This window comes from Leguminivora glycinivorella, chromosome 10 (genome assembly GCF_023078275.1).
Source record: "Leguminivora glycinivorella isolate SPB_JAAS2020 chromosome 10, LegGlyc_1.1, whole genome shotgun sequence".
Taxonomy (NCBI): Eukaryota; Metazoa; Arthropoda; class Insecta; order Lepidoptera; family Tortricidae; genus Leguminivora; species Leguminivora glycinivorella.
The window spans coordinates 25102854-25130576 of record NC_062980.1 but is presented as its reverse complement, the minus strand read 5'-3'; the positions used below and the strand labels follow the sequence as shown (position 1 = coordinate 25130576).

The following is a 27723-nucleotide window of genomic DNA, read 5'->3' as shown; positions in this document are numbered from 1 at the left end:
AATCCTCATTTTCCCGGCCTCTGATGTAATGTACTAATAAAAAAAAGTTACTTTGCAGGCCTAGGCTTGAAAAATAATATGAAATCTCTTTACAGTCCTCTCGAGTTGTTGCGCCCAAAAAGCGATACTTCCCAGCCCATTTTAAGGAACGTAAAGACAATATTTCATTGCATGTTTGAGAAAAGAATATTTTGATTAGAATTGCATTGACGTGAGTGTCTTACCTGAGGTAAGCATAGAGCTATGCCGCATGGTTTCTGGTTTAGCATGCCTCTCGGTGGCTTGTCGCATGCCACGTGCGGCTCCACGGTTGACACGCATGGCTCGTCAGCTTTGGACGTCGTTGGGAAATCGCTCAATATCTACAATACAATACAATACGTATTTTGGCGAACTAGTAACTTTGACGACCGGTCTGACAGAGCGTGACCCTGCCTGTTAAGCCGCGGTCCTGGATTCGAATCTCGGTAGGGGCATTTATTTGTGTGATGAGCACAGATGTTCCTGTCGTTCCGGAATCATGGATGTTTTAGAAGTATGTGTTTATCTATATCGTCGCCTAGCATCCATAGTACAAGCTTTGCTTAGTTCGGGGCTAGGTTGATCTGTGTAAGGTCATAAGATGTCCCCCAATATTTATTTATTTACTCAGCTCTCACTCCTAATGAGTAAGGAGCTAGAAGGTTTTAAACGTACCAATATATGCCAATTTCGTACTTGTCGTATTTTTAAATTATATCAGATTATTGTTCATGCAGTACCTGCAATTGCACTTTATCAAGATATTCAGGATCATCCCACGAAAGTTCACTTTTCTTTGTTAAGTCAATGTCCGTCATCTGAAATATTTGAATACCGAACACTATAATATAAACTCTGCTGCTTTATACACGGTGTAACTTGAGGATCCCGAAAGATTTTAACCACACATTTCTGATGTCAAAAGGAGGAAAAAAATGTTATACTTAATGAATAAACGTGGAATAAACTCATTAAGGGCCACTTGCACCAACGAAAATGGAAGTTTAACCCGAGAGTTAACCCACCATTTTATATGGAATTTGACAGTTGACAGCCCAGTAACCCTGAGTTAAGTGGTTGGTGCGAGTGGGCCTTATAAGTAGTGTAAGTTAAGAAAACTTTCCTTTTTATGGGATAGGATGCAAACGAGTAGACAGGTTGCCTGATGGTAAGCAATCATTGCTGCCCATGGACACCCGAAACACCAAAAGTGTTTGTATTTTTTTTTCTCGAATATATTGTGATATTTTCAACTTAAAAGTAAATGTTCTCCGTAAACTAGGCACTTTCTTAAATGGTTATACTTAACTCTGAAAACAGGCGTAATTCAGAAAAGTTTAAAATGACAGATTAGTTTTGAAATTTGATCAGAAATACGGCTTCCTCATAAGTATTACACCGTGTATATTCTGTCTTTCCACTGAGATGAACAGTAAAGACGCAGCTTTGTTTAAACATTAATATCAATATCAATACTTGTGAAATATTATTTTCATTTGGATAGATGCATTCTTTAGACAATAAGGATTGTAGTAAGTTCGAAGGTTTCAAATTCAAATTTCGTCTAAGGCACTGGTCCCACCGTGAGCTAGTAAGCTATGAGCTATCGGCTATAAAAACGAACAAAAGATAAGCACTCCCGTGTAAATAAGAGACACGGCGATGTTGATAGTTCACCGCTGGGCGAGTAACTATAAACATCGCCGTGTCTCTTTTATTTACACCGGAGTGATCATCTTTTGTTCGTTTTTATAGCCGATAGCTCATAGCTTACTAGCTCGCGGTGGGACCAGTGCCTTATGAAGGAAAACGAATGCTGAGCAGAAACTAGCGCAGCAGTGCAGCCTTAGCCTTAGGCACGAGTACTATACTAGACACTAACTATCTACATAACTAAAACCAGCGCTTATTATAACCAAAACAAACTTTTTATTACATTTACTGTTATGTAAATTACAATATACAATATGTACCTATTCTTATGAGTAGGTTACGTAGTCCTAATTATATTTTAATACATGCCTGGGTCTTGTCATATAAAAACTAGATCTGGGATTGGGGCCCTCACCTAGCAGCACAGTTTGATCAGTGTAGTTCATTATATGAGCGATGTCCGATCGGTCCTCATTAACCATAGCAATCCACTTCGTTTTCAGGTTAGTCAAGAGTATTCAGTTACTGAACCATCAAGCATCGTTTAGAAACGCTTCTTTTTTTTTCAGAAATTGGTTATAATTTATTTTCTGTTTTTCTATATTGTTAGAAAACTAAAGAAGTAAGTGACTAAAGTGACCCATTATGTTATTGCACTTATTGCAGATAAATAAAATAATTTTATCAATATGATAATATTTTGTACCGAATTAATGTTGCACCGACAGAGTTCAGTGATGAATTGATGATTATTTGACTAGTTTGATAAATTAAAGAAATAATAAAAACCTTTAGGTAATAATAGCTATATTCAACATTTTATTGCATTTATTTATATGCATCTAATATTTTAAACCAAAATCTGTTAAACTTCTTTTATATTTATCCCAATTAACATACTTTTCTTTGACACAACCAGGATAGGCAACTTTTTGCTCTTGCTTTTTTTGCTCTTTAAAATGAGGTATGAGGTATATAAACTTTATATCAGTAACGTATTTTTATAGTTATCTTAGAATGGAGTCCGCTACAAAAATGTCTAACGACTTTGTTCGTCGACTTGCCGTGACTCAGCTTTGCATCGTCAGTAACTACTACAAAAATAAGCCTGATATGAATAAATAATGAATAGCTGTAAGTATTTATGGGCATGAAATTCCTTACTTTATATTATGCCTCACTGAATTAAGAAAGCCTAAGAAAAAAGATATGGGAAAAATAATTTAGGTGACTTTAACTATAAAACTCCCGTGAGACTCGGATATATTGAAAAATATTTTAAGCGGGTTACTCACGTATTAAGTCGATATAATGCTCGACATGTTTCGCTCCATTTCCAAGGAGATTGTTTCAAGAGTAACGACCCCGCCGCGCACGTCTCGAGCGTGGCGCAGACTGCGGCCGCTAGCCCTGCGCGCGCGGCTGGCACATGTCGAGCGTTATATCGACTAATACGTGACTAACTTGCTTCAAATATTTTTAAATAAGTTAGGTGACATTTTACAGTTTTTGGTATGAAATAATGAAAAATGTTGAATTGAATAAAATAATTTGTTAGGCAGTTTTGTAGCGGGATTAAAGGAATACTCTGCTTTCAGCAATTTTGTGTAATTTGATTGCCATCTAATTATTTATATTCTACCAGTATTAAGTCAGTTGTGCTCCTAGCTGTAAGATTTTTGAATATATTGGGAACTCCAAATAAATTTAAAAAAAAATTCAAAAGTGGTAAAACTTAAAAAAAAAAGAAAAATTCAACGAAGTGGCATAGCTCTGGAGAGGATATACTGCATCATGTCGCGTACAATGATTGTCTGTCTAGGTCTAATGAGGGACAACAACTGTGTGTGAGTAAACTTTCGTTCACTATATCCTGTAAACCTTTTGAACGCCAAGACGCCGAACAGGTACTAAGTAAGTCATCGCTAGAATATACAGCGCCGAGGATAACTATAGCTTACTTATACTCATGGGAGTCTTCGCATAGGACCACATTCTTGTAAAGTGTAAAGGGGCTAAGTGTAGGTATTCGTGTGCGTGTCGTGTTTGTTTGTCGTGGAGCGTTCAGAAAGCCTCGGGGTGGTCAGATGCCGGAGGGCAGCCGCTTGGTGGAGATGTCGTCCTCGGAGGGCGGCGAGTAGGCCACGCCGCAGCAGACCAGCTGGCGCACCGCGCGGGACACGCGCGACGACACCGACGCGGTGCGCGGCAGCCCGCCCGCCACTTGCTCGTCCGACTACAACAACACGACACACAACAACTAATATTCCTCTCCTCTACTTAGTCAGCTTCAACTAGGAACTAACGCACAAATACCAACTCTTCTAATCAACGTGTGTACATGTGTGCGTGCCGTTTTCGTACGCAACACATGTAAGCGAATGTGAATCAACTATAATGAATCTTTCTCATCCGCTTACATGTGTTGCGTACGAACAAGTTTTGAAACACTTTTATTGTAAGTTGGAAATAAGAAAAGTTGGATGAAGTTGTAAAAATAACTTTTGAAAAACTTAACAAATTAAATAATTATACCAATCTCAAGCGGGCTACCGCGCCATACTAAATATTGTACTTTTCCATACCATCGGTCGGAACTAGAATGCGCTACTTTCCGATATGTGACGTATATGTACCATGCATGGAGTGACTTTATGACCTTAATAAATCTAAATTCTGTCTTTTACACTTTTAAAGTCATCAGACGCTGCCACATTAAGCTTCTCAATTTTATTAGGAGTATTAATAAATAGCGTCACATACCCGAGACATTTTTAGGATTTTTTTGGAAGTAGGACTCCTGTAGGAGACTTGACTAGGCTGGAGATTTGAACCATTTAATTTATTTATTTTATGAACAATATTGGTTCAAGTCTCCTGACTGCCCTTTAGTAAGGCCTGAGAGGACGCCCGATGCGGAGCATGCCGCGGGGCGGGCGAGCGTGCATGCAATCCTACCAGCGTCGACTCAGGACACTTGTATGAGCTTCAATAGTTTGCCATGCACGCCGCACGCCGCGCCCACACCGCACTGCACGCCCAACACGAGCGCGCACTCAGGCCTAACACTTGGTGACACAGTGGATCCCGCTCACCCAGTCGGAGATCCTGGTGAGGGTGTCGCCGGCCGTGGTGTCCTCGTCCGGCGCCTCCTCCCCCGCCCGCGCGCGCAGCGACGGCTTCGTCACGGAAGGCTTCACCTCATCAGGAATTGGGTGGCTTTGTTTTGCTTTCTGAAATTTACAATCCATACTAATATTATAAATGGGAAAGTGTGTGTGTCTGTTTGTTTGTCCGTCTTTCACGGCAAAACGGAGCGACGAATTGACGTGATTTTTTAAGTGGAGATAGTTGAAAGGATGGAGAGTGGCATAGGCTACTTTTGTCTCTTTCTAACGTGAGCGACGCCGCGGGCTGGTTCTTCATAAACAACACAGTTAATGAAAAAGCTATAAGAAAGAAACTGGTATGATATATCTGCGGCGGCCAAACGATTCCTATAAGGGTCAAAGTCGCGCATACTCGAGTGCTTTTCGAAAAAACGTGACAAATAAATAAATAACAATGGTTTAACCGTTTTACCTCTTTACACTTTTCACAGAGTCCTGCCTTCGTGTCGCCGCCGTTAGTTTGCAGAATTGTCTTATTTATCAGACTTCGGCGAAAAGGGCTGGATATTGTTTGTCTCATATATCGGTTTACGGTGGTTAAAGGGTTAAATAATTATATTTCAACTTACTTTGACCATTTCTGATTGCATGTGTTCAGCTTCCTTAGTTTTTACATGACGAACGGTTTCAGACGCAGTGGGCTCCACTTCCTTACGCGGCGGCGTACTCTCGAAGCGTTTGGTCACCGACACGGACGCCGTGGGCTCCGAGCCCGTTTCTGCCGGGAACGTGGTCTCCAACCGCTTTTTGTTAAGGTCATCTTTTTTTGTGGATGTCTGTTTAGTCCCTTGTTCTATTTTGGCCAGTTCTATCGTCTCATATTGTTTCATTGTCGGTGTGTGAGAAGTTGTGGAGGACGGCATCCCGGCCGCGTGCTGGTTGAACACGTCCTTATGCACTGAAATAGACGTCTAATCTTGTAATTATCCGAGGATAATGCACAGAGGGGCTTGATGTTACAACGTTGGCTTGTAACTAGCTTTTATAGATCGCGGGGAAGTATCGCGCGGGAGGCGATTGCTCATGGACACCCGGCAAGCATGATCTATCCTACGTCCTTCCCAGAGGCCCAAACCTCGAATATAAAGAAGTACAGAAAGTCATACATATATGTAAAATTATTTTTTGCATTTAAAATAATTATGAAATAGTGAAAAGTATATTAGAAGTCTAACCTTTATTTCGACCAGATGCTTTTGAAGTATATTCAGCTTTCTCTACCTCTTTCACTTTCTCGGCTATGGCTGACAAGAAACAGAAAAGTTAAAACACAAACAGATTTGGCTACGCTTGGTATTTGCTTTAAAAACACATGACAGACACGGCCTAACTTATTAAGAGCATCTGCAAGTGAACTGTGAACAAGAGCTCAGTGAACGCTACACGGGTACTCGTAAATGTTTTATAAACGTTGAAGTAAACAAACAGTTCGTACTTGGGATGTCAGGCACTCTCGGCCGTTTGTGTATGCCGTCATTGGGCCCGTCCTTGCTGGAGGTCCTGCTCTTGCTCTCCGCCGAGGTCTGCCGATCCACCACGACTATGGTCTCCGCATTCTTCAGCCTATCTTCTTCCTGATCCGCCATTTAATGGACCTTAATCGTACAAAAATCACAAGGTTAAGCCATCGGGAAATCGGCTATGAAATTGTATAAAGGAAACAAAAGTGTGAAATGTCACTATTTAATTTTGACAGAAAAATGTACTTTTTATTGAGCTGTCCATTTCAATATGAAACCTATGTTGACAGGTTAGGTTTGATAACTTGATAACATTATTTATTTACTGCTTGATACAATTTAAATTGCTTGTTTATTTTGATGAATATAAAATAATTATTAATTTTATTATAAAAATAAACAACATTTTAAAGTTAAGAACTGGTTGGGATAATTTTCTGTCATCGTTTAATCTTTTTGACACATTATTCTTCTTTTCTGTCATGTAGAATTTTTATCTTTGCACTCAACACCAAATTCTAGTGAGTTTAATATTTTTTATAATTTTGACGAAAAATTTAAAAGTATGCCGGGGAAGAGAAAAATAAAATGTGATGGAAAATAGAAAATCACCATCAAAAGAAAAGCTGCATGACCAAGAAGAAAAAGATCGTCAAGCAAAGTGTGATTTACTGGCTGCCTCGGGCTCCACCAAAAAACGAATTCCTCTAGGTAACATAGGTTTATTTATCACATCAATATTTAAAATTATTAGTTAAGTAGTACTGCGTTACAATTTCTAATATTTGAGCAATTTGTTAACTAATTGCGTTGATGTAATGAGTTGATCATTTTAGCGTCTAATTTTAGAGGATATAAATAAATAAAAAACTGGATGTGTTTAAACTCGCGAAGTCTCCAAATTAAAAACGATAAGTGTTTGTAATCGAGAGGAATAATTAGTGTTATTGTAAAATTGTGATTTTATTGAGTACACACTGCACAGATACTGCATTATGAAGCGTTTACGAGGAGCGCGTAGTAACCAATCCTATGTACTATCAGCATTAGAGAAATTATGAATGGATTTATTGATAAATTCGCCATCTACTATTGCAGCTGATAGTACAATGTTACCTACTCTCCTTATCGTTCTGCTTTAGTGGCGCATTTTGATCTTCAACGATTGTCATTTCGGCTAGGCGGGATACCCCCATTTGCCAGAATTTCATTTGCCATAATTTTATTTGCCATCCTATTCAACAATCATAATATTGTTTCTCATAACATCTTATGCCATAATCATTGTTTACTATATTAATCTAGTGCCAGAAACTTTGTTTCCCATAAAGTCAGTTTCCATAATGTCATTTGTCAGAATCATCGAAATCCGTAATTACCACATTCCATACCATCATTTGTCATACAAATTAGCGTCCAGAAAAGTCAATTTCCATAATGTGCTTTGGCAGAATCGAAAACTACTATAATAGGTACTAGAAGGACTAGTGAATGAAACTGCTATCAGAAAGTAGGTTAGGTTAGGTTAGAACTGTGACCCCCTGGAAAATGAAACTGCTATCAGAAAGTAGGTTAGGTTAGGTTAGAACTGTGAACCTCTGGAAAAGGAAACTGCTTGAAAAGTAGGTTATGTTAGGTTAGAACTGTGACCCCCCGGAAAATGAAAATACTATCAGACAGTAGGTTAGGTTAGGTTAGAACTGCGACCCCCTGGAAAATGAAACTGCTATCAGAAAGTAGGTTAGGTTAGGTAATAATATGGGCAACAATTAATATGGCAATAATTGCTTATGGCGTTTGAATATTCTATGAAATCATATTATTGCACTTAATAATATGGCTAACAAATAGTATGGCATTGTATGATTATGGAAGGTGATGTAGTGTATAGGTGTCTCGAGTACATATGGCAGTCGGTCTCCGAGTGAGATAGAGGACGGACGTGCGGTGTGTATTGGCGAGCCAACCCAATGTATATAGCGTAATAGGGAGACATTACAAGTGGCGACGAGGATAAAAGCAAGTACTTACCACGTGAATCTAGTATTCGGAAAAGATGGGATAGAAACATAAGTAACATAACCTATAAAATCGAGTAACGATGCGCCATGATGCACCGTTATCTTTTTGTAAACAGGTTTGGTTACCTGCCGTTTTAAATTACTGGCATTCTTAGTAGTTTCGAAACGTAATGAAGCTAAATGAAAGTGTTCATTAAATACTACAAAGCGAAATGATTATAACGGCAGTTTTTCAAGAATTAAGTCAAAACCAAATAAAAATAAATGAAATGTTATTTCTTTCAACCGTGCGAATATAAACCTTAAGCAGGTAACCGAACGATGCAATTAATAAAACGTTTGAGGTAATTGTCAACATACGGCCAGCCTTCCTAGATTGTCATGCCTATACAGGTGTTGGTGTGTGGCTCCTACCTACCTAGTAAACAGTTTGGTTACCTATCTAGATTGCAAAATGTTTTTAGGTACCAAAATGTTATTTGAGTTTATGTGTAGTGGGTTTATAAAATTGATTTATTACATAAATCACAGCCCGGAATCATTACAATAATTTCCGTCCAACCAAAATAAATGATATTTATTTTTAATTAGTGAAGTTATCATCTACCTATTGGTTGGTTTAATACACAAAATTATGTGATGTTGCTAAATTTATGAATGGTTAAGTTATTTACCTAAATAAGGCATTTACTTGAATGATAAAATGTTGTACAACCATCACACTTAAATGTCCTATGGTAGCATTAGTCGATGTTTGAGAGTAAGGTGAAAACCAAAACAAACTAGATAAATACTTACCTAAGTATACTTACTTACATGGGTGAATTTACGTAAAAGTAACGTAAGTCACGACTTCATTAAGTGGTTATTTGAACTACATCTGCAAATGAAAGGATCTATGCATATGTCGGGAAAGTAACACTTATTTAGAGATAGATTATCACTTGAACGTGAATCTTGAATTGATTGAACATGCCATAAAATCGTGACTAATACTCTTGTCGCGGATTGACTTACGTAAACATTCCTAACGCCGATGTCGAGCAGTTTTATCTGAGTATTTAATTACTTAAAAACCAGAAAACCAGATGGGTTCACTTTAAGTGCTAAATATACCTACTTATAATAAATAAAGAAATATACACCCTGTTGTTATTGGATTACGTTAATTAAAAAAAAAAAAAAGATTCATTACATCAAATACAATTAATTTATCTAAGAAACTAGCGTCGTAATTCTATCGGTTATCGAGTTAAAAAAAAAGTGCTGAACACAACAATTCCTAATGTTATTTGTTTTGACATATGCAGTCAATCACTTGACTCTAACTTAAATGTTATTCTTAAGGGTCTCTCACAATAATAAATTAATTTATTATGTATGAAAAGGATGAACATTTTTTATTGCATATTTACCTAAAAGTGATATACAGGATGGTTCTTGATAATGAACCTAACGACGTGTCAAATTTAACGAAAAAAAAAACACATTTTTGAAGCACTTATGATAAGCAGTTTCCATCTGAGTATTAAATTACTTTGTCAGTAAAGTCGGCAGAAAAAAAAAAGAGGCATTAAACGGAGGTGCAACTCTGTACATTCAATTGTATCGACCATTTAATTGGCACCTAAGTACTATGAAATTTTATGCCATTCGTGGCTGAAAATAAAGCATTAAATTGCGAATTTGGAAACAGCACATGGAGGTGCACTCTGCACATTCAATTGTATTGTTTAGTATCGACCATTTAATTGGCATCTAAATACTATGAAATTTTATGCTATTTGTGGCTGAAAATAAGGCATTAAATTGCGAATTTGGAAACAGCACATGGAGGTGCACTCTGCACATTCAATTGTATTGTTTAGTATCGACCATTTAATTGGCATCTAAATACTATGAAATTTTATGCTATTTGTGGCTGAAAATAAGACATTAAATTGCGAAGTTGGATACAGCAGATAATACTGATCATTAAATTGTTATAAACAGTAGTTAAATAGCAATACGAAAAAAAAACTGAACATTGAATTGTTGCAAATATCAGCTTAATGATAATAACCTAAACACGAAGTAAATTACGGTTATACTGGTTGAACGTGCGCTTAAATGACGCTTAGATCAGATGATAAATACTATCTGAGCCTTCAATTGTCATAATAGTAGATTGACGTCGGTCAATAAATATCATTAAATTGAAACCGAAATAAATTACACATATGAAAGAAAAAATACCAAGGCCTCCAGTGCCAGAGAGTCTGAGACAACTACCCCAGTAAAACACTCAAGTACAATGACTGAGTACTTTGAGATAGCATAAGTTGAAATATTTTCAATAGAATTTATTTTGACTTGTGTTAGTTAGAATCATTAAATTAATTGGGTACAGGTTGCCCCAAGAAAGTCCAGTATGGCTTCTTAATTTTCGTTGGAGGCATTTGACAGCGAAGGTGATCCTACATCAGTAGGAGTTCGGTGGGAGCGCTGGAAAAGAGCACTCTTTATATACCTAGATGCCGCTAACGTCAATCAGAGTGAAAAGAGTAAAAAAAAAAGACAGTGCATTGGTTTGACATTGCATTGTATATAAAAACACGTAGTGGAGCAGCTGAATTGAATAAAATTAAGCGAACGCTTGATATATTTCAAAGCGGAAAAAAAAAAAACAAGTTGCTAACTCTGCTTACCGTCAACAAGGCTTTGTCAGGTATGGGTGACCTCAAGAGAAAGACATGCCTATTTAAGTTGATCTATGATAGATTTTCAAAGACAATCTACGTCAGTTGAAAATCATTACAAAAATATATTGCTACTGAAGGTACTCGTTATCAGTTAGGGTAATAGGTACATACTGCAGAGATTCATGTAGGTGAATCTCATATAAGTCAGGTGTCCAGTTAAAACAAATAAACTAATGGATCTGTGAGCCTCTATTGAACTAATATAGAAAAAAAAATAAGAAATAAAAATGCTGAACTTGTTTGCGTAATTTCACGGGAGGATATTGAAATGTGGTCTCTCTTTCGTGAATACATATTAAAAATTTTCCAAGCGAACTAGTAACCTAAGTTTGTAAATTTATAAAATAAATCTCACTAGTGACCTTATTTCGTCTGGTCAAGAAAATGAACAAAAGGACAACAATCAGCGGCTGAATCAGCTTTGTTTGTAGTGATTGTAAAATGTTAAATAATCACAAATTTCAATGCTTCACGTCAATTATCTAGGTACCTACCTACCTACCTACAATGCACATTATTTAGAGGTTAGGGAACGTGATTCTATATATAAATGGATTGATAGACGGATGTGAAGTTAAGGGTACAACTGAGAGAAATTTGCCTTGTGAATCTAACAAACTCGTCTTGTTGCGTGTTTATCTGTTTGAAACAATAGTATTTTAGTAAAGGGAATAAATCACAATATTGATGATACAAGTCGAATTTGTACGAACCAAACAACAAGGTCAAACTTGTTAAAATATATTTTATTGAATCAGCTAAACATATGTTTAAAACAATATGTGACATGTGCTTTTACAAAATCGACTTGTTGGTTTAAATAAAACATTGGTTCAAAAAAAAAAAAATCAATAATAATTCCTCCCACGAACGCTCCGGCTGTGGAATGAGCTATGTCAAGGTATTCCCGATGAACTACAGTATGGGGTTCTAAAAAAAAAAGGAGTATACAAGTTTCTAATGGGTCGGCGACGCGCATGTGACACCCCTTGAGTTGCAGGCGTCCATAGGTTACGGTCACCGCTTTCAATTAGGAGGCCCTATAACTGTTTGCCTTTGCCACCGACGTGGCATATAAAAAAAAAAATTCTAGAAGGTAGTTACACTTAACAACATCAAACTTGTAGTTGGAATGAAAGAACACGTAGGCGCAATTTTAACAAAAAAAAAAAAAAAATAGAAATGTTTAACGAACATGAAATCTAGTTGTTTTTCTCTCCGTGTGACACATAAATAAACGCTGAGTCTGTCAAGATATAACATCTCCTGCAGGAATTTAAAGACACAGCTGCAAAAACAAAATCAAATCGTGGTACCTTGGGAGAAACACTGTGCTTACCTACCAAACTACCTCGTAGTTCGGTGAGCTGTATAAGTATTCTGTTACTCCTGTTACTCCGGTCAATTTCAGTATGACTTGATGTCTTGTAAATGGGCATGCTGATTTGTTCGGTTAACAGCGCAAAGAAAGTAAATCAAGGAGATAATATTTGGGTAATAATTTAGATAATATTTTATCAAAGGAATGGAATGCACCACCAATGCCTCCCACCATAGATGTTCCCAGAAAAATACGACCTCGGTCTCTTTAAGATAAAAGTGAATATGCTAAGTATTACTGAATCGGTGAGCTCCATCTTCGACTATGTCTTCACCTTCCATCAGGTGTGACTATGGTCAATCGACAATCAACCAAGAAAAAAAAGAAAAAAAAGTGGTTTTGTAATTTCTTTAATAATCATATTATAAAATAGCCTAGCCTAAAAGAGTTAAGATCTTAAGATAGATAAAGAGATAATAATAATAAAAAAAAAAGATGTTAATAAAATACTTTAAAAGAAAAGTGTTATCTAAAATATATACATACTGTGTAGATATAAATCGGATGTTAGTATAATTGGGTCAATTGGGTAAGCACTTCTTAAATAGTATATGAACAGCTATCTATTTTAGAAAATTAATCGTTGATTACTTTGTGTGGTACAAAGTATCTACGAGAAAGAAAGCTGATCATGATGAAACAAAATCAATAAAACGATAAAGTGGATACGTGACCCTGAATCGGATTTTAATGCATATTCTATATAGTATTGTATTACATTGAAATGAATCACGAGCCCTTTCGATCCAGAAGAAAAAAACAGGAGACAGTAAAAGTTTTAATAACTATGCACTGCAATTTATAATTAAATTTATGAGTAAATCTAACTAAACATTATAATATCCGTAAGTATTATGAATTGCATTAGATGAAATGAAAAATGAAATAAAATGAAATAAATGTTTATTCAAAAACTAAACTTACAACTAAATTTATCTTCTGATAAACCAGAGTATGGTTTGTCGGCAGACGAGGCTCCAAATACATTAGGTTCTATAACTAAATACTTATATGTACTATTTACTAGTTACTAGCAATAATAGGTGCATATAATGAAGTATAGGGCCGATACAATCAGTTATCATCAATAATTACCTAATATACATTAGACGCCTGACAAGCGACCTATTAAAAAAATGTAAATCATGAAAAGGTATGAAATTAGTGAAATATTATTGTACGAGCCGTACACCTTAGATGATATGATTCTTGATGGTTGATTGTAGTCTTGATAGAAACACTGATTTTTGATACACTTATAAATTTATTGATAACCAAGGTATACTGAGTACTAGCTAGGAGCACGTATAAACGTAAACTAATGCATAAATCGATGTATAGCGTAATCGTAAATACAGCAATCAATCAATCAATCAATCATTATTTATTTGCAATAAAACATAACTAAATGCATGCAAATGCAATCAAGCAATGCAAAGCAATTCTAATCAATTCATAATTATATTAATTTTAATGCTGACGCGAGAAATGTGCGATGCTTGCATTGTACAATTATATTGTATGCTATTGAAAAAAAAAACACTCATATATGTATATAAATATAAAAAAAAAAAAAAAAGATACACGGCACAGCATGGCAAGTATTTGAATTAAAACTAAATTGACCTATTATCTAAATATTTATAAATAAAAAAAAATAAAAAAAATTAAAACAAGAAAGGGATGTAGTGTATAGGTGTCTCGAGTACATATGGCAGTCGGTCTCCGAGTGAGATAGAGGACGGACGTGCGGTGTGTATTGGCGAGCCAACCCAATGTATATAGCGTAATAGGGAGACATTACAGGTAATATTCGGATAAACAACGAGTATGTCATATGATTTTTATGGTAAACAAATCATTCGGGCAAATGAAATTCAGGCAAGTTAGATTCGGGCAAATGAATATTATGTTAAATGACTGTCGGGCAAACAATAGACAACCCGGCTAGGCTGGTTACGCTTTAACTCATGATTTCCTGCCGCTTCTAATAAAATACCATTAATTCTTTCGCCCTGCCTTTAACCTGTGTGGTGACGGGTTAAGAATTTCACCACCCCCTTTCTTCCCGTGGGTGTCGTAGAAGGCGACTATGGGATATGGGTTAAATTGTGGCGTAGGCGAGAGGCTGGCAACCTGTCACTGCAATGTCACAGTTTCGTTTTCTTTCAACCCCTTATTTGCCAAAAGTGGCACTGAAGTTTTAGTAGTTTCATGTGTTCTGCCTACCCCTTTATGGGATACAGGCGTGATTGTATGTATGTAATTCTTTCGCTGACAGTGCTACGCCTGTCGACCTACTGTCAGCGAAAGGGTAAATATTTTTTTCTGTATTTAGGAACTCTCCTCAAAATAAACCAACAGTCGGTGCAGCAAGTACACGTGACTATCCACCCGCGAAGACCTGCCATCAAGACACTTTTCCTCGCCGAAAAGAGCCGGTTCAAGTCCAGAAAGGTTAGTGCCTGAGTACACGTTCATATTCTTCATTTTTGCTTTTTCAAAGCATGTCGCGAAGGTCTACAGCTCTCTCTGAGCCACTAGATTTAATAGTTTTATCTTGAATATGATTTGACTATTTGCAATTAAATCCTATATTCTTTCAGGGATCAGAGAGATCTAGGTCGGTACTTGCAATTGGAGATCACCTGTCTTTCAGTACTCGTGAGTAAAAGTTGATTCTGCTTGACGTGAAACATTAGGTGAATGGCTTTAAAAAACCGTAGTTGACACCATATCTTTTTGACAGATTTCGCTGAAACACATCCAAAACCTGACAAACCTATTACCGAGGAAAAAAAACAGACGAAAAATCAAGAAATAACTGACAAGGCCCTCAATGAAGAGTTTTGCCAGCTAGTAGAAAATCCTCCTGAAAAACTTAATGATGTTAAGACAACATTCGAGGCAGCGGAAAAATGCTATGTGCATGTGCAGCGTCACGAAACAAATCACCACAATCTGAAGCAAAATATTGAGAAAAATATCCGGAAATTTTTAAATGCCGATGACTGGAAATATAACAGATTGTCTGCCTCAATAATCCAGTTAAATAAAAGAGTAGAGATCCTAAAAAGTTTAGTAAGGAGACAAGAAATGGTCCTAGGTGATTGCGATTCTCACAATTCTCTGTCGTCGTCAGATGAGGAGTCCCGGGACAACATGCCTAGTCGCTGCACTGGCCAGGCTCGGCCCGGGTGCAGCTACACGGAGCACTACAGCCACATCCCCGAAACGTCAGCGTTTCAGAGATATGCCCAGCAATCCAGCTCCTTGTCGCCTAGCAAGGGCGCGACTATAGAAAAAGAACATAACTCGGAGCAATACGGCCGGGACTTTACAACGTACGACGGGCTTACGGCCCGGGGACGGCGCCAGACCGCCTCCGCCACCTCCAAGCGGGACGACGTGCCGCAAGCCGCCGAGAGGATGGTCAAGATACGGCACAAACTCAACCCGGTGCGCGACTACAGGCTGATGGACACTGTACATTACTTGGCGCAGGGCGAGTTCGCTCCGCGCAACGACGGTATAAAGCTAACTCCGTCTCGAGAAGCCGTGCTGAGTGACATCATCTGGGAGGACGTGTGCCGCACGCATTGGCCTACGGCCCGCCTGGGGCGCCGCCACACGCAGGACAGGAGCAACACGAGATCCGAGCTGCAGCGACTGATCGACAGCCTGCTGAGAGAGCGCGTGGCGCACGTGGAGCGCAGGCGCCGGCGCCACTACAGGATAGTGAAGCACACGCAGCACAGCGCGGGCCGCGTCGGCAAGACCGGGGACATCATCGTGGCCAGCGGCAAGCACAAACATCACGACGAAGAGCCACCGAGTGGCTATACTCATCACGCCTCTGGCTTGATGATGTGCAACAACAAATGGCCCGATCATCGGACTCACAGAAGTGACGACCGGTTGATATCTCCCGAGAGACGGCGAGTGGTGCAGGAGGAGTGCACGCCGGGGCCGAGCTACGCGGTGCCGCGCAGCCGGCGCGAGCCCACGTGCTGCTACCACGCGGCCGGCACGTCGCGGCAGCCCGACAGGACGAGGAACATTCGCGACACCAAGGAGAGATACTCCAGCTGCAGTACCGCTTCCTCGGAGAAGCACAGGAAGAATCCTCGCTTAGTCGTCAGGAAAGACTCTTCACGCAAAAAGTACCACGAGAAGGAACTAAATCTTGAACATTTTATTTTGCTTCCAACTTTGGTGGTTCGTACGCCTTCTAACGTGAGGCGTCAGAAGAAGTTTAATGAACTGTATCACCGTATTTTAAATCAGTTAAGCACCGGTGAGTATACACTATTACTTAACTTGGCATTTTTAAAACTAAATAGACAATTTTACGCGTAAAGTTTAAGGGTGCTCCTTCGTCGAATTTAAAGGTGTTTGTTGTAAGTACTGGTGATGCAACTTTGGTGATTTTGTAATCTTTTCCTGTCAAATAACGATATCGATACCTACTTGCATCTGAGTCGCCCCTATGCTTTCAATTCAAGTAAGATTTTGGCTTAGTTTTAAGAGTTGAAATCATTTTTACTACATGTTATTATTTTACTTATTATTCTTTTTATCCTTAGGATAGGTCGTTAATGAATTATTTGTATTATTTATAGAGCAAAACCGCGGCTCCAAGGAACAGACGGACTCTCGTGGTCGTCGCAAGTGGAAGGACTCCGTGACATCGATGGACTTTGACAAAAATTTGTAACAACTAAATAAAAAGTAAGATCTGAACTGTTTGAAGAAAAATGTGTGTGTAAATAATGCAAATAGGTAAATAAATTATTAATATCACACTAGTTGTCTGGCGGGCAAGCACGGTTGCGTGATATGATGTCTCAATTTCTGTTAGTGTGAAAAGGACGTTATATCACACTAGCGTGCTAGTCCCGCTGGTTTATCTTTACATGGAGCATAGCCAACGTGGGATCCGGTCACTTAGGGCCACTTTTATTTTTAGGCCAAGTTTTATGAATGGCCACTTCCCCGATAGGCCACTTCCTTTAAGGCCACTTAGTGACAACGTTCCCCGAAGGGCCACATTTATCTAAAGGCCACTTCTTCTTATGGCCAATTCCTTTAACGACTTGTTCCTCTTATGGCCATATGGCTCTAATGGCCTTTTCCTCTGATTGACACTTCCTCAAACGGCCTGTTCCTCTTATGCCCACTTTCTCTAATAGGAACTTTTGTATCTGACAACCTTCCTCGTAAACGCATTCTCAACAGGCTTTTTAATGACCACCACCACTAAAAACTCTTTATCATAAAAAAAATAAAACCGCCTTCAAAAATAAGCGCGTTACAAAACACGGAGAAACTAAAAAGCAAAATATAATAAACCTTTGAATTCAGATTTTTTATCGGATTGCAATAATCTAAACATCCAAATTATAAACAAATCAATTATTTTTGGAGTCGGGCCAGCCTGCGTATGGTTGGGTGGGGCAAACAGGCAATAGCAAGGCGAGGAACAGGGCTGGTACCGACTACGAAAATAATTGATTTGTTTATAATTTGGATGTTTAGATTGTTGCAATCCGATAAGAAATCTGAATTCAAAGGTTTATTATTTTTTGCTTTTTAGTTTCTTCCTAATTATTATGCGTTGCTAGTTGCTAGCATTTCTCCACAACAAAGAATTAGGTTATACCAGGCTCGGAACATGATTAGATAAATGTCAGTACTGGCATGTACTGAACATTATCAGTCAAAAAATCGGCCAAGTGTGAGTCGGACCACGCATATGGGAGGATTCCGTAGCTATAGATCTGTATAAGTAGGTACGTATATATGCATACCAGCTCAGGTTATAGTGTAGTAAAAGTAGCCAATCAGGGAATAGGACAAACTAGTAAATGTTGTAGTGGCCGATCGAGGAATTAGACAAACTTGTAATTTTAACGATAGTCGTTCGGGGAATGGGTGGCCCCACAAAGAATTTTCACAGTGGCCGTTCGGAGAACTGGACGTAGAAAGAATTCCAACAGTGGTCTATCGGGGAAATGGTCGGACAAGGAAACGGCCGAACCAAGAAATGGCCCATATAGGAATTTGCATATTGGTCGTTCGGGGAATGGGGCCAACAAAGAATTTTCACAGTGGCCGTTCGGAGAACTGGACGTAGAAAGAATTCCAACAGTGGTCTATCGGCGAAATGGTGGGACAAGGAAACGGCCGAAATAAGAAATGGCCCATATAGGAATTTGCATGGTGGTCGTTCGGGGAAGTGGCCGTAGGTGACCGGATCCCCAACGTGCCTATTTGTTGAGGTGACTACGCAACCGAACGAAGCTGAGAGTTAACAATTGACACGTTGGAAACTCAGTGATAGTCAAATTCATACACACCATACTTTGTTTTTATTTTTTTATTAAAAATCATCCGATTTTTGTCCGTCAGTCCTCGGGTCTAGTGCGCAAACTGCCATACCATACAAATAGTAGTTGTACGGCTATGACGGATGACGGATCTTATTTTTACGGATTCGGATCGGACTTAGTGCGAAACCGCTCTTACAGATTTTTATAACTGACACGTTATCGAAAAAAGCATTTTGCGAAATACCTACCCCTTTCAACTTCACCTATTTATAGCTTAATTTGATCCAACAGCCTAGTTTCGGGGCGTTTAGCGGAATTAAAAACGCTCCGGATCATTAATTACGCTGTCGGCGAGCCTTTGTGATGATGATTTTCCTTTTATTTAACATTTTGCTGAGTCAATGTACAGTCGTGATGAAAAGTGGGAAATATAATAGTAAAAACTAGTCCTGGAGAATTGTAAATATATTGTTATGTCTCACAAATAGAACGCAGCTTGGTTAAACAAGGGTTTGCATGCAGTTACGTAAGATTTTTTTACCTACTCGTAAGTGAGTCAAAGCTTTGAAGTTTAAAGTAGTATATCTATTATTTCAAATCGAAGTCTCACAATTTCTAGGCTGTTTGCTTTTCAAAAAAGCCTAACCTACTGTTTTACACCTGCAACAAGTTTCCTATAACGGATAAAATCTCGATTAGCAACTGGTTTCATAGAAAACATAAAAAATGTTCGATCGCAACTGGTTACTAACTCGCCGAAGGGCATCAGTTTCCCGCCACGACTTCCTCCATCGACTGTACCTACTGTCGCGAAGACTTGTCTCGTGTGAACCTCGGGGTGTGTATAATGGTGCCAGCCGGCTGCAGCTCACACCCGAGGTGCCACTTCAGTGAGTACCGTGCTCTAGCCCATGCAGCTACGTGTGTTTAGGTTGGGACGCTAATGTGGCTCAACGCTCAACATCTGCTCAGCAAAGGTCATTTTCAAATCCTATTATTCACTTTTATTATTCTGAATCATTCAGCTTTGCCTGCCGATAGTCCACTATCATATGTTTATCATAGAAATATGATCATTAGGTCTGTATGCCTGCCATTCTCTCCAACGTGAAGAAAAAGGAGGGCATGTTCCCTATGGTCATATTTCTATGATAAACGTATGATAGTGGACTATCGGCCTTAGTCTTTATCCAGGCCCCGCCAAGCTAGAAAGTTTTATACAAATCCAACGTATCAATATCCTAAATAGTGATGTCTTGTCGAGGCGAGTCTCTTTTTAGAAAAGTCCAATCTAATTTGTACACTGAATTGCAGTGTTTAGAGTGTAAATCGCGCTGACTCGTATGTGGTCGATGAAATGTACGTGCCTGGAAAAGGGTTAGAGGGCCAGTAAATTCACTAGGTAGGTACACTACTGGTGCTGCCCTCTCTTTGTAGACGTTTATGTCAAATCTTGTGAAGTTAAAATAGTTCCAACGGCCGCCGCTAGCATTAGGGCCGGTTGCATCAAACCGTCTGTCACCGTTAAAGCGTTAGTTAAATCTAATTGTATGGGAAGTTCCATAGACGTCTGCTGCGTGACGATGATGTGTCTGTCAAATGTGGTTGATGAAACTGGCCCTTAATGTGTGACATGTCCATGAGATGACGTGTATTGTGATAATCAGGCAATTATTTTTCTTTTCCACTACATCTGTATGTGGAATCTTGAGCGTTGCGAGGGTTTCAAGTCACGTAGGTCAAAGGAGATCCTTTAGTGCACATAAGTAGCGGAGAGTTTTATTAAGAACTAGCTTTTGCCCGCGGCTTCGCTCGCGTTAGAAAGAGACAAAAATATAGCATAGGCTACATGCCACTCTCCATCCCTTCAACTATCGCCACTTAAAAAATCTGGTCAATTCATCGCTCCGTTTTACCGTGAAAGACGAACAAACAAACAGCCACACACACTTTCCTATTTATAATATTAGTATTTAATAAGTATGTTTAGTATGTATATTAAGAAATAATGTTAGACCGAATAAGAAACATATATTATAAAGGTTATGAACCCCTGTTATCCATGTACATATTCTAATTGAGCCGATATTTCGGTAATAGGTGAACAAGTTTGAACGGTGTCAGTCTGGCCGGCCGCGGCCGGTAAATATTTAATACGGCACATATCGACCGGCGCGGCGCCGGCAATCCATGACACGGACGTTGCCATGCTGCGTCATGACATGATATACTGGGAATTAACCATGTCTGTGACACTTAAAGGTGTTGTAACTGAACAACTTCATCTAGCTATAAATAAGAAACATTGCAAAGAACAAATGTTTAAATTGATGATTAAATGTAACTTTGTATCTATTTATTCATATAAAAGTATGTCAGAATTCGAATGAATTAAATGGTTACACAAAAATAATCAGCGTGTTATCGTCTATTGAAATTAGCGCCATCTTTCAGCAAATACTAAACGTTAAGAACTACTGAGAGACGTACATGAATAGCGAATAGCGAGCGAAGTTATTGAACGGGCGAGCGATTGTAAAACAACTCCGTTAGATGGCGCTTGTTCAACAAAACACCTTATACAACGTGTGTCTGCTAATACTCAAAACCTCACACTACACTTAGTAAAATAAAATAATTGCTAATTACCATCATAAACTATAAAACTATTTATTTATGTGCGTTACTGCGGCGACATAGGGATTGCCAATGGACAGCTGAGGTGTCATTGTGGGGCACTTTGAGGTTTTGTCACGGTGGATTTCGCAATTGTAGTAGGCGGGTTTGAGCCAATATTAAGAGTGACAAAGGTTATGATTAGATGCGAGTTTAGTTTGTAGTGACTTATGATAAGCATTAGGATTGGAATGACAAACAACGTCAGGCTCGTAGCGGGAAGGAGAGTTCGCCCAGGTAACTGGCCAGTATTGACAACCCTAAATATTGAAAGGGGTGAGCAGCCTCTGGCGGTGCGATGTGTACATTGTTGTGTTGCAGGTACGGTGGAATAGACTTGTAAAAAGATGATTAATCATGTTGATTTGAATGGAAATATTACTTCCATCGGGATATGGTTCAGTCGATTCTGCTCTCGATTCTGAATAGGCGGTTTTCATATTTTTAGTGTTGAATGGAACACGGTGTATTTCAAGTATTTCAACTATTGCGCAATGCAATAAGTAGTTTAATTAGGTATAAACAATGATATATCTGTCTCTCTCTAAGTCAGGTGTGGAAACACCTGTGATAGGAAGCATCTTTTGCTGAGAAAACGTGGACTTTAATTCGTAGAGCGTATGAGTGTAAACAAAGCACTTATGATCTTTCTCTTTGGAGCCGATACATCAAACAAAAGCGCCTGCAGGTGCGTCTTCGAGGCGAGTCCATTACCAGGAAGAAATGTCCAAATAAAATGTCTGGACAAAATTTCCTAGAAGAAATGTCTAGAAAAGTGTCCAGATCCGTGCCTTTAAATAGCTCCGGGAGCATTGTTTTGAATCATTATTTTTCGAGCATCAGGGACCGACAGTCGACTCTGGCCTAAAGTGTAAATTGTTTTAAATAGTGAGGAACCTCTGCCCAAATTTCTAAGTGTTTGATTTTATTGTGAATAAAATCTATGTTTTATTCTCGTAGAGTCAGCATTTGGGATAAGTGCTTAGAGTTGTTTAACTCTGGTACTAATGGGTAGTGATTTCTGCTAAGTTTAAGTTATGTTTTACTAGAAGTATTGGAAGTTAGTGAGTGTTTACTTTATTCATGCCGTCTATCGTTTGGTTTTGTGGGGAACATATGTTCTTTTCAGAGCTTGATTTTGGATGGTAGATTCTGATTCGGTGGTGCAGGTTTATTGTCTTGTGCTATTGAGTTGGAGTTTATATGGGTGAAGTGAGCCGCTAACGATTCGGTTCTTCTTGTCAGAAGTTTCATTGTTATTGTGATAATCAAATTTAATGGTTAAAGTAAATAATACCTAATCAGTTCAAATTAAGTGAAGAATATTTAATTATAAAGCCAGATCGCTGCCCAGACAGACAGTTTGTTTAGCCTTGCATCGATTAACCTAGCGGCTGTTAAACTATTGATGCAAGGAGGTCCGTAGTTTTACCAATACAGAGGGTTAAATTGGCATTTTTCTCTTTACCAACATAGAAAAATGAAAATATCTCTCCCTCCCTGGTTCTTCAATGCCCAGCTGTTAGCCGAGAGCAAGGACATTATATGTGTCATTTGGAGTAATCCATGCTTGTTCAAAGCGGCAGTATTTGAAGACCTTGTATATTTATTGTCATAAGTATATATCATATACACAATAGGGAACTATCCTACCCGATTGCCTCCCTGTCCACGGACGCCTGCATCGGGGGGGATAAATACACAGACTTATAGGGTTTGCTTTCTTCAGTCTAGTCTGCTGAACTCTAGCGTAGTCAGTTTAGGTATACACCGCGTATATCTTAAAACTCTGGTTCCATGGTGAGTACGAACAGAGTTTTTATCGTTTTAGATTAGGGAACTTTCTGTCTAGTAGGGTAGAATCACACATTTCGATAGGTAGGGAAATAAATAAAGTTCTGTAATATAAAAACCTATCTTATCTAATAACTAAAAATAAATTAAATTCAAGATCTAAAATCATTGTGAACAAAATTACTGGGTGTTAGAAGGTATTTTATAAATAATATCGTGTGTTTATTCTTGGTATAATGAAACTTCAATATCATATTTATTATCAAAGTGTGAAAAAGCTTTGAGTTATTACTGTTTAATTCATCTAAGTGTAATTTGTAATTGTGGTAGCAATTTCTGATTCTTCATGTGACAGCGATCATTGAGTGTTAGCTGGGGTTTGTTTAGGGACCAGTGGCATGCGGGCGCCGTCCACTGATGGGAAGCCGAAAACTCCGAGGAGTGATTAAGCTTACTTTTCTTGGGTTTTCAATTGGAAGCTTCTTACTCGATGTATCGTTGAAACAGTGAAAGGGTCGAGAAGTTATGGTCTATTAGCAGTATTGGGGAAAAGGGGGGTTTAGCTAGGGAAAATGAAACAAAATAAAAGGGGGGTTAGTTCATAGATAGATAGCCCTTCTGGTTTGGCATAGGATTCTCAACAGAGCAGTTTGGTTGAGATGAGGAGTTTCAAACCACAACGCAAGCTTCGAGCCCAATTGAAACTACTAATAGGGCGTAGTGGATGATTACTAAATATTTTTTATATTATTTACCATTTATAAACCAAAATTATAAATAAAATGTCTGGCGCCTATAGTTTTTTTTTGTTCAAGTTCGTATGTTACTTTGCTCGCGCATCTTTCACAGGCGTTATTTAGCGTTAACATAATCTCCACGTCTTTTGCCTATTCGTCCAAGTTAACGTAATTTTCACAAAATTATGCTGAGATTTAATTAGTGGGTTAAGTTATAATTAATCATATGAGTCCAATAGTCGTATCTACTTCGCATTAAAGAGTTTGGGTTGCTATGGTTCATATCGAGGGGTCCTTCTACTACCATTAGACGATCACAAGGCCAAATATACGGGGAATTTTTAAAGGATGGTTGGTTGTAAGAATGTTTAGTCAAGTAAGTAAGTAAATAAGAGAGTGGGTGCAGAAGTTCGGTACATTTTGGATAGGCCGTAACCAGGATGTAAGGTATTACCATAGGGTTTTCTTTTAATTACATGAGGTATATTTCATATACATTACAATACTAAACAGTAGCTTTTTTAGTTATAATTGTGAGTGTGTTTGGTGGGGCGTCTCGCGTTGTCGTTTGGTGGGACGCTTTGCCGAGGACACTCACATTTTGTTGTTCGTGAAGCGGAGTGCGAGTGACTTTGACTATTGGACTCTAATTCCTTATTAAATATTTGTCAGATAGTCAATCACAAAATTTTGACATGCCTTGAAGTGCAGACTCTGACAAATATCATCTAATGCATGCAGTTGAGGGTTGATTAAAAAGCAAACAGTTGTATATCTTTAATTAAAAATAAACATAAATATGAAATCTACATTATTATTTTACAACTTAAACTTTTATTATATATTCAGTATTCTAGTCTTAATAATGTAAGGTAGTGCTTTAGTCATATTGCTATTCGAAGTACATCTGTTGTCTGTCTTTTGCTGGCATAGTCCTCTTCATCAGTCATCAAAAGTTAGTCGGCCTTTGTAAAACTCAGGAACCATTTTTTTATTCTACTAACTGCTTCTAGTCATCTGAAAATAGAGATAAATATGCATTAGTTGGTTGTAGGTACCTTTTACATTTCAAATTAAGTGGGTTTTATCTAAGTAGGCATAGATATAAGTAGGTATAGGCATAGAATATTTACAATAGTACAACTATAGGTTAGCAATATCTGTAGGATGCCATATACCTAAAAATCAGTCATGTACATACATGAGTTCCTTATTTTAAATAGCAGGGGGTGAGGCATTTCAAAACATTAGTACAATTTGCCAAAGTAGGAAATGGTTACAAGTAGATCAGCGGTAAACAAGATATGTCTAGTGGTCTAAAGACATGGGGGTGAAAGTCTACCTTATTAACAGCTGTAATGTCCTAGTGGCATTATATTTCATATTTAAATACTTAATGTCATATTTATCATAGTTAGGAAACAATTTAATGGGGGTGAACATCTCCATAATCATTACACAGATTATTTTGGAAATTTACTACAGGAGCGTCAATATATCATAATTTCAACTAGTTCTGTTATTGTTATGGAGTAGTATTCACAATAATACTTCATTTCTACCTTTGCCCAAACAAGAAAGATAGGATGTGTACATACACACATGTGTAGTAAGCCATACTGTGACTTGGGGCTTTTTCATACAATTTTTATGTCATTTCTCTAACAGTAGGCTATACATGTACTTATCTACGGCTATAATAAGCTAAAGTAAGAGTAGTTTTAGTCTAAGGAAGTATTTAAGTACCTAATATTAAGCTTAACAACACATTTGTAATTTTCCTTGTACCGGGGTAGACAACGGTAGACAGTTGTCATGATGATCATATGGGCCAGTAATATGGCAGCATTCTTCACATTCTAGAAGTGGAAGGGGTTCATCTTGTAGTCTGTAAAGCAAAACAAAGTAGAACATTAGATTATAGGAAGACTAGACTAAGTAGTTATAGATTTTTAAGAATTTCAATTTTTTAGTATGAAGTTTCCGAGGAACTATCGATGATCAGTCAATGTGACATATTGACATGGGTTTTGAGTATCAACTCAAATAAATATCTTAGCACCATTTTCAACACTATTTCAACTATAAATTTATGGGAATATACGCAGGAAATATTAAATTTCATGGAATACGAGTAAGCTGTATGTACCAAACTTCTCTCCGAGTCTGTCTGAGTAACTTTGACTTCTAAAGTATACCTGGGTGTTTAATTAGGTCATAAATAAGTTATCTAAATTTAGTTTAACTGGTTTAGAGTAGAATAGTGTTAGCTGACAGGATTAGAATACTATATTTAATGCTGAAAATATTACTCTTGGGAAGATATCCGTCTGTCTTGAACGGCAAACATGAGTAAAACTTATATAGGTATATACAGTTAAAATAAGGATTTGCGATATATTAAGGTCAGGTCTAGGCACAAGTTTAGCAGTATAAAAGTAGGTACTTACTTTGAAAGTTAGTCATCACTCATCGCCATCAGGAATATCTTTATCACATTGTAATATTGCCAGTTTCATTCCATAATCCCATCAAGTACCAAGGGAACATTTCAGTGGGTAGTAAACTTGCTGAAAACCAAACAAACTTGTAAATATCATTCATTGAAACAGAACAAAGTAGGTTCACTTAGTATCCATTATTTTAGAAGCATAAAGAGTAAGTTTAAGTGACAGATTTTATTGATAAATAATCTTAGGGGAAAGTAGTGCAAATAACAGTCTATTACTATACGTTATAAGTAGGTCTGGGATCTTACCTTCCTTGCAAAGTTGCTTTTCGAGTAGGCAACTTAATTTACTTTGTCAGTGGAGGCATAGCTCTTTAAGACATCTTTTGTATGGCTGTATGTTCATTAGATCGTGAGTATAAGCACTAGATTTCTATTGATGAGAAACACAGTAAAACACATGCCAAGGTTCCAATTCATTCATATCCTCCATCGCGATCGTTCACATTGTTTATAAATAGAGCTATGTCAATTTCATAACCTCAATTTCGAAGATCACAATTTGCATCATAATTCGGAGTTTCAGTTTCATAAAACAGAACGATCTTGTAGTATGCGTCATTTAAGAGCAACGCGTGTCTAGGGCAATGATTTCTTTGCATTTTGTTATTTCGTCTACTCTTGCATTTTCTTGAAAAAATGATAAAATGGCGTATACGCTGTCTATGAATGGACGGATGATCAGCGTAGACGCTGTTTTTGTTTGTCATTTGTTTAAGCAGATTTAAAATGACGCGGTTATTTAAGTAATTCTAATTGAAGATCACGCGATTAATGACGAGTTTAAAGAAAAACAAAAGCAATGTCGATCCAAGAAAATAATATTAAGACACATTGAAGTCAAAGGAAGTTAGTACCGATCTGATATTGCCATAAGTCAAATTATGTCCCATTAATCGGGCGTAAAATGAAATATTTCTTCATTGTAGAAATTAGAAATCATATTTTGTCATAATCTTATTAAAATCGACATATCATAATGAAAAGTATCTAATTTCGAGAAGTATTTGCTTATTTTACCTTTTTCGATTGAAATCTTTAACTTCCGCAATCGAAACTACCTTTTAACTACGGATGTCTGACATAGATGGCGCGCAACAACGATTCTTTACTTCGACTTTTTTGATCGTAGAATATTGATGTCGTTAGTAGTCACGAAAAATGTCGATAAGTTCGTGTAGTTTGACGTTTTCAAAACAAACAAAAGCCGGCTAATTTGAGGTTAGTT

At 37.9% G+C, this 27723-nt stretch overlaps 2 protein-coding genes across 5 annotated transcripts in view; one reads left to right on the top strand and one right to left on the bottom strand.

Annotated features, from left to right (window-relative positions):
- Positions 1–27723, bottom strand: part of LOC125230458 — a 55119-nt gene that overhangs the window by 6575 nt on the left and 20821 nt on the right. For 2 of the 4 annotated variants that reach the window (XM_048135595.1, XM_048135597.1), the window contains exons 2-7: positions 6280–6439; positions 6020–6088; positions 5414–5742; positions 4770–4907; positions 762–839; positions 225–362 (exon numbers count right to left, since the gene is read on the bottom strand). In XM_048135595.1, the coding sequence (XP_047991552.1) occupies positions 225–362; positions 762–839; positions 4770–4907; positions 5414–5742; positions 6020–6088; positions 6280–6430 (903 nt within the window). In that variant the 5' untranslated portion in view covers positions 6431–6439. Of the gene's footprint in view, positions 1–224; positions 363–761; positions 840–1954; positions 3911–4769; positions 4908–5413; positions 5743–6019; positions 6089–6279; positions 6440–27723 lie in introns of those variants that run through there. The other 2 variants (XM_048135596.1, XM_048135598.1) reach the window with 2 other exon arrangements.
- LOC125230456 lies at positions 6959–17255 on the top strand. The gene is made up of 5 exons (XM_048135594.1): positions 6959–7015; positions 14786–14904; positions 15054–15111; positions 15197–16744; positions 17070–17255. The coding sequence occupies exons 4-5, from the start codon at positions 15544–15546 to the stop codon at positions 17162–17164; spliced, it is 1296 nt and encodes a 431-aa protein (XP_047991551.1). The 5' UTR covers positions 6959–7015; positions 14786–14904; positions 15054–15111; positions 15197–15543; the 3' UTR covers positions 17165–17255.